This window comes from Abrus precatorius, unplaced genomic scaffold (assembly GCF_003935025.1).
Source record: "Abrus precatorius isolate BTA unplaced genomic scaffold, Abrus_2018 Scaffold6, whole genome shotgun sequence".
NCBI classification, from domain to species: Eukaryota; Viridiplantae; Streptophyta; class Magnoliopsida; order Fabales; family Fabaceae; genus Abrus; species Abrus precatorius.
This window is the reverse complement of record NW_020874406.1, coordinates 6,886,945-6,895,209: the sequence shown is the minus strand read 5'-3', so window position 1 is coordinate 6,895,209 and position 8,265 is coordinate 6,886,945. Positions and strand designations below refer to the sequence as shown.

Below are 8,265 nucleotides of genomic sequence, written 5' to 3'. Positions count from 1 at the left end.
TTTTGATCATTTGAATAATTGTGCAGGAATTTCTAGGCTTATTCCATGAATTTTTAGCCTTTGAGAAAATTTGAGTTGAAAGTGACCACTTTCAGAAGTGATAGTGGACACTACAGCAAGATAGATCCAAGGTGCAGACCAAAGTGATCACTTTTAGAGTGATAGTGGACACTACAGAGACCCCAGTCTAAAGAGGGCCTGCGCATAACCACTTTGAGCTCCATAGTGAACATTCTAGAGAAGGCCAAATTGACCTAGTCCTGTGCGTAGCCACTTCCACTCCATAGTAGCTACGCGTACTGCATATAGTCACTTTGAACTTCATAGTGGATACTCTAGAGAGGGATGGCAACATGGGAGGCTGCGCGTAGCTACTATGGGCAACGACCACTGCACTATAAATAGAATTTTAGAAATTAGGGTTGTGGATTTTTTTTACACTTTTAGATTTTTTCCATTTTGGGAACACTTGCAGAGCTTAACCTAGGGTTTGAGTGATAGTCAAGGACTTAACCTAGGGTTTGATTCATATTTCTCTTTATTTCCCTTTGATTTTACATTCATGTCATTGAATTCTCTTCATTTTCCTCTTGTATCTGTGAAACTCATTCTCATGGAAGGCTAGATCCTTTGTAATCCTTAGTGAGTTCACCTGAATTCTTGAATTTCTAGGTTATGAATGTTAATATAATTCCTTTTCCTTCATGAATTTCATTTTCCCAATCTTTTGAATTAAATTAATGATTGAATAAAGGGGACATTGCTTAATTAACCCTAATTCGTTTTAATGAGATTCTTAACTTGGGTTGCTTAATTCTGAATTAATTTCTAAGGTTGCATAATCTTGAGAAAATGGGTTAGAGTCTATTGAATTTGCTTAAATTTGTATGGGGTTTTGAGATTGATCCTCACTTGTTGAATTAATATAATTCAGAGGAAAAGAAAAAGTATTAAATATTGAGAGGAATAGGGATAGAATCACGTGAATGAACTAAGGATTGCTACATTTTATTGATTGAATTTGATAATCTCGTTACTTGCTTTTTACATTAAATCTGGAAATCAAACAAACCCCATTTTTACTTGCTTTCATAATGAATGTATATAACATGTTTAATGCACATTTTCAACCAAAGTCATCGAAGACAACCTAGGCTTGCATCCTAGACTACACAAACTTTGATGAGGATTAACGACAAATCTTTATGCAATCCAAGCGATCAACAAATTGGCACCGTTATTGGGTACTTTGGTGTTAATTTTGCATTGAACTTGTTAATTATTTTATTTTAGTGTTCTATTTTTAATTTTTCTGCATTTTTGCTCTGTTTCTGCTGCATAATTCTACAGAATTTGTGACTATGTGTTATGTTTTTCTTGTAATAATTTACAGTTTCTTTCTATTTCTTGTTGCTTAGTGTTATTGCTTTATTTTACTGCACTTAGACATTAGTTTTCTACATAATTGTTATCTGCATTTTTCTGCATTTTGCTATTTCATTTAGTTTACTTCTTTTCACTACTCATAGTTAATTTCTAGTGCATGACCAGATCAAATCCTAGAGATGTATTCACTTGATCCAGAGATTAATAGGACATTTCATAGTAACATTAGAATACATAGGCATAATTCTGAACATTTTAAGGAACCTTCATCTTCTTCATCTATCTACTTATTACCACATTCTTTAAATTCTAAATTAAACCAAACGATTGGCAATGAAAGAATATTAAAGGAACTGGCTGCATCTTACGTAACTTATCAAACTTTATGCATATAGTATCTTAACATTGATGCACCCATTGTTCTTAAGACAAGACTAATACACTTGTTACCGAGATTCCATGGCCTTGCAGGTGAAGATCCACACAAGCACCTCAATGAATTTCACATAGTTTGTTCAACCATGAGGCCACAAGGTGTACTTAAGGAGTACATTAAATTGAAAACTTCTCATTATCTCTCATGGATGCAGCGAAGAATTGTCTCTACTATCTCCCTCTCAGATCTATTACTAGTTGGGACAACTTGAAGAGACTTTTCCTAGAGAAATTTTTCCCAGCATCTATAGCTACATCTATAAGGAAGGAAATTTGTGGGATAAGGCAACTTGAAAGATAGACCCTCTATGAATATTAGGAAAGATTCAAAAGGTTATGTGTCAGCTGCCCTCACCATCAAATTAATGATCAATTGTTAATCCAATACTTTTATGAGGGACTGCATCCCATGGATAGGAGCATGATAGACGTCGTAAGTGGAGGGGCATCGGTAGATAAGACTTCGGTTGCAGCTCGCAACTTGATTGAAAACATGGCTGCCAACTCTCAACAATTTACAACAAGGCAAAACTCTTGTGTTATCAAAAATGTAAGTGAAGTACAAGTTACTAAATCTAGTAAGCTGCAACACAAACTTGATGAGTTAACATCCATAGTAAAGCAATTGGCTTCCATGCAAAATAGTGTTGCTGCATCTTTACCTCTTCCACCATCTATTCCAGGCATGCTATGTGGCATTTGTTCAGCTACAGACCATTACACTGATAGTTGTCCTACACTGCAAGAGTCTGACGCTTTAAAAGGTAATCCTCAGCCTTATGTTGCAAATATCAATACTAATAAGTTTCCTTTTCAAAATTTGCCGCAACAGCCCAATTGGGATCTATCTTCCAATAGATACAACCTAGGCTGGAGGAACCATCCAAATTTGAGATGGGAGAATAATTCTCAATAGCAAAACTAGTAGCAAGGCAACCAATATCAAGGACATCATGTTGGCCCAAATAGGTCCCATCAATCCCAACATCAACCACAACAAGTCCAGCAACATCACTTATCATCTTCCTCACAACCAAGTGCATCACAAAAAAATAAACCATCATTGGAAGAGCTTATGAAGCAATTAACCATGAACAACATCACTTTCCAGTAGAGAACCGAGGCTAGTATCAAGACTTTGGAGAATCAAGTGGGACAACTAGCCTCCTCTCTAAACTAGATGCAATCTCAAGGCTTATAGAACCTCCCTGCACAAACAGTTGTAAATCCTAAAAATGTGAGTGCAATCATCCTAAAACTTGGAAAAGTGATGCAAGTGCCCACAATGCCTAAGGAGAAAGAAGACTTAAGTTGTACTGTAGCTAGAGTTGATCAACATGGAGAGGAAAAGATTCAAGAACAACCAGAATCTATGCCTGCCCAACCCAAGGAAGCAAAAAATGTTGAAAGAGCAATTCATCTATCATTCCCTCAGAAAGTCATCCAGCCAAGTAAGAAGATTGAAGAGGCTGAGAAAGAAATTTTAGAGACCTTCAAGAAGGTAGAGGTGAACATACCCCTACTAGATGCAATCAAGCAAATACTCAAGTATGCCAAGTTCTTGAAAGATTTGTGTACTCACAGGAGGTGTCTTAAGGGTAATGAAAAGGTAAACATGGGTATGAATATTTCTGCACTCTTTGAGAAACTAAAGTCCACAATGCTTAAGAAATGTAAGGACCCAGGAACATCCACCATCCCATGCATCATTGGTAATAATAGGATTAAGAATGTCATGTTAGATTTAGGAGCATCCATAAATAGCATGCCATTGTCCATTTTCACTTCACTATCTCTTGGCCCTCTACAGCCTACAGGTGTAGTTATCCAGTTAGCCAACAGGAGCATAACAAACGCAGTTGGGATTGTTGAAGATGTGCTAGTCAAAGTAAATGATCTTATCTTTCCAGCTACCTTCTACATCCTAGATATGCAAAAGGGAGTATCAATGAAGAGTGTTGAACCCATTATCCTAGGAAGACCATTCTTGAAGACCGCAAGAACAAAAATTGATGTGCAAGTCAGGACACTCACTATGGAGTTTGGGGACAACATTGTGCGCTTCAACATATTGGATACCATGAAGCACCCATCTGAAGAACATTATGTCTTCCAAATTGATTTGTTTGATGATTTGATAAATGAACAATTTTTTGAGTTTTAAGAAGAGGACTTTTCTCTTAAGTTTCTAAATTTATAGACACTCCCATTTGTGAATATTGTAATAATTCTTCTATGTGTGACACTTGTATTTCTGACTTTTTGAATGTGAATTCTGTAACTTTTAATATTGGAGAAATTGAAAAATTAGTAGGGGTAGAATGTGATTTATTGAGTTCAGGAAGTACTGTTGAATCTAACCTCTTTGATTTGAATGTTGTAAAAATTTCTTCTACTGAGAGTGCCAAATCACTTCCTTTTGTGGAGCAACATCCCATACTGGAGCTCAAACCCTTGTTAGAACATTTGAAATATGTCCATTTAGGAGAAAATGAAAAGCTTTCAGTGATAATCTACACCAAGATGAATATTGATCAAGAGGAGAGACTCCTTGAAGTGATAAAGAGGCACAAGAAAGCTATAGGCTGGACCCTCGGTGATATTCTTGGAATCAGCCCCTCTTTATGCATGCACAGAATACTGTTGGAGGAGGTGCTAAGCCAGTGAGGTAGCCTCAGAGGAGGGTAAATCTCATCATTTTGGACATGGTGAAGAAGGAAGTCACCAAGTTACTGCAGGTTGGGATCATCTACCCTATCTCAGACAGCATTTGTGTCAGCCCGATCTAAGTGGTTCCAAAAAAATCTGGACTCACTATGGTGAGGAATGAGAAAGATGAATTAATACCCACCAGAGTTCAGAATAGTTGGAGAGTCTGTATAGACTACCAGAGACTAAACCAAGCAACCCGGAACGATCATTTTTCATTACCCTTCATTGACCAGATGCTGGAAAGGTTGGCTGGTAAGTCTTATTACTATTTTCTTGATGGTTTTTTTCAGTTATTTTTAAATTTGTATAGCACCTGAAGACCAGAAAAAAACCACTTTTACATGTCCTTTTGGCACTTAATTTTTCCTATAAGAGAATGCCTTTTGGCTTGTGCAATGCTCCAGACACATTTCAAATATGTATGTTAAGCATTTTTCTGACTTAGTGGAACATTGTATATAAGTTTTTATGGATGATTTCACTGTATATGGCCTATTTTTTCCTACATGCTTAGCTAACTTGGAAAAAGTTTTGAAAAGATGCATTAACACTAACCTTGTGCTAAATTTTGAGAAATGTCATTTCATAGTAGAACAAGGTGTAGTGTTAGGTCATATTATATCTGAAAAAGGCATTGAGGTAGATTCTACAAAATTAGATGTTATTGCATAATTGCCTCACCCCTCTTGTGTTCGAGAGGTTCGTGCTTTCCTTGGCCATGCAGGGTTCTACAAGAGATTCATAAAAAATTTTTCCAAAATTGTCATTCCTCTTTCTAAGCTTTTGCAAAAGGAGGCTAAATTTAATTTTGATGAAAAGTGCAAGCAATCATTTAATATGCTTAAAGAAGCCCTGACCACCACACCCATCATCCAACCCCCAGATTGGATTAAGCCATTTGAATTGATGTGTGATGCATCCAATTTTGTAGTAGAAGCTGCCTTGACACAGAGAGTTAGTAAGTTTCCTCATATCATTTATTATGCTTCTAAAACCTTGGATCCAGCACAATGTAATTACATCACAACTAAAAAAGAATTGTTGACCATAGTCTTTGTATTGGACAAGTTTAGGTCATATCTTTTAAGATCAAAAGTTGTAGTTTTTACTGATCATTCTGCCTTGAAGTATTTGCTGAAAAAGACAAATTTTAAGCCCAAACTAATAAGATGGATGCTTTTACTTCAAGAGTTTGATTTAGAGATCAAGGATAGAAGTGGAACTCAAAATCTGGTAGTTGACCACCTGAGCAAAATAGAAGGAGTTCTTGACCCTATTATACTTTTGGATGATTTTCCTAACGAGCAACTCTTAGAGTTGTATGCTTCGCAGACAACCCTGGTATGCTGACATTGTTAACTTTCTTGTTGTAGGAGCCTTTCTAGCAGATACACCAAGAGCTAAAAAGGAAAATATAAGGAGTGATGCTAAACATTAAGTTTGGGATGACCCTTATTTATGGAAATTCTGCAGTGACCAAGTCATCAGAAGGTGCATACCTGATGAGGAGATTTCATTCATACTACAATTATGTCATGCCTCAGCTATAGGAGATCATTAAGGACCCCAAAGGACAGCAAGGAAAGTGTTAGATTCAGGACTGTACTGGCCCTCAATTTTCAAAGACTCGTGTCAAATATATTCCACTTGTGATATGCCAAAAAGCAGGAGGAGTAATTACTCAGAGACAAAAGATGCCCCAACAGCCCATCCTATATTGTGACATCTTTGATGTTTGGGGTATTGACTTTATTGGACCCTTCCCTTCATTTTTTGGTTTTCTTTATATACTTCTTACTGTTGATTATGTCTTAAAATGGGTGGAAGCTAAGGCCACCAAGACTAATGATGCAAGAGTTGTTACAGATTTTGTCCGTAGCAATTTGTTTTGCAAGTTTGGAATCCCTAGAGCAATCATTAGTGACCACGGGAGTCACTTCTGCAATAAGACAATGAAGGTCTTGTTGGAAAAATATGGAGTTGTACATAAAGTTTCCACTACCTATCACCCATAAATAAATGAGCAAGTTGAGCTCTCTAACAGAGAAATCAAGAAAATACTTGAGAAAGTAGTGTAGCCCCACAGAAAGGACTGGAGCCGAAGGCTTGATGACTCCCTGTGGGCACACAAAACCGCATTTAAGACACCATATAGGGTGGTTTATGGAAAAGCTTGCCATTTCCTAATTGAGGTAGAACACCAAGCATACTGGGTAATGAAGACTTGTAATATCCATTATGACTCAGTTGAAGAGCAGAGGAAGTTGCAACTGCAAGAGCTAGAGGAGTTGTGTCCTGAAGCCTATGAGAACTCAAGAATTTACAAAGAAAAGACCAAGAGGTACCATGACAAGATGATCTCAAGAAAAGAATTCTACGTTGGTCAAAAAGTCCTCTAGTTCAATTCTCGCCTCAAACTCATGCTCGAGAAGCTCAAATCAAGGTGGATTGGACCCTTCACAGTCACAAAGGTATTTCCTCATGGTGCAGTAGAAATCCAAAGTGACTCCACAAGTAAAAGCTTTATGGTAAATGGGCACCGTTTGAAGCTATTCTTGCAAAACCCAGTTACTTTGGAAGAAGTTGAGGAGATTGACTTGCACTCACCATGCACAAATCTCAACCACAGCCCTTGGCCTGAGTAATTCACTTCATACGTCAAGTTAGTGACGTTAAAGAAGCATTGTGTGAGAGACAACTCACAAATTCATAGGAATTTTTAGTTTCTTTTGCATTTAATAAAAAGTCTTATGTTTGAGCTGCAATAATTGATGAATTCCTGCAAAATTTTGCTGCTAAAGCTCTTCATTTTGCACTATGCTTATTAATTGACATGATTTTCTGCATATTCTCAAGTTTTTATAGTGGGAAATTGTAAATTTTGGTCTGGGTTCATGCATAAATCTAAGGAAATTCAAGTGTATAGAGAAATTACCATTTCCACCTCACAACACGGTCACTTTGGAGAAGAAGTTTCAATTTCATCATCAGAGGTGACCACTTTCAATTTCATAGTAGTCACTTTCAGCTGAGCAAAAATGGTCAACACACCTAGAAAGAATCCTCCAAGACCCAAGAGAACCAAGACAACTGGTGCATATTCATCCAGACCTCCATCTGCACATGACCCTAGATTTTGGTCATTGGAGCATGAAAACTACTTCAAGACCAACATTCTGAGAAGGCAATTGGTGCAAGACAAGAATTCTAAAATCCAGGAGGGCATATACACTCAGTTCCAGGAAGAAATTTAGAAAAGAGGTTGGGACCTCTTCACCACTTATGCTGGAATGGGTGGAAAGAAATCACCCAGGAATTCTATGCAAATACCATGAGGGTAAAAGGCGATACTCTTCCCTCTAAACACAACATGGTGAGGGGAAAAGAGATCAATTTCAACCCCTCTAACATCTAAAGAATTCTAAACATCACAGCTATGCAGAAACTAGATGGACAACTGGATTGCTCTACATTCAACATCCTAGAAGATAAGAACTACAAGCCTATCTTTCAAGCCATCTCAAGCAGGGTGAAAACTGGGAGTTTGACACAAGAATGCAGCCTAAGAACCTGACAACAAGACACTTGATTCCTACAGCTAAAGTTTGGAGTGTTTTTATCCTCAGCTTTTTCATGCTGGTCATCCATTCCTCTACATTGGCAGTGAAGCAAGAAAAGCTCACATATGTCATCCTCACAGGCATGCGTATCCACGTTGGAGGTAATCAACAG

At 37.4% G+C, this 8,265-nt stretch overlaps 1 protein-coding gene across 1 annotated transcript; it reads left to right on the top strand.

Annotated features, from left to right (window-relative positions):
• The first annotated feature begins 2,242 nt into the window (after positions 1–2,242).
• Positions 2,243–4,488, top strand: LOC113870083. Its single transcript, XM_027506682.1, has 3 exons — positions 2,243–2,585; positions 3,090–3,945; positions 4,224–4,488. The coding sequence occupies exons 1-3, from the start codon at positions 2,243–2,245 to the stop codon at positions 4,486–4,488; spliced, it is 1,464 nt and encodes a 487-aa protein (XP_027362483.1).
• The last annotated feature ends 3,777 nt before the right edge of the window (positions 4,489–8,265 follow it).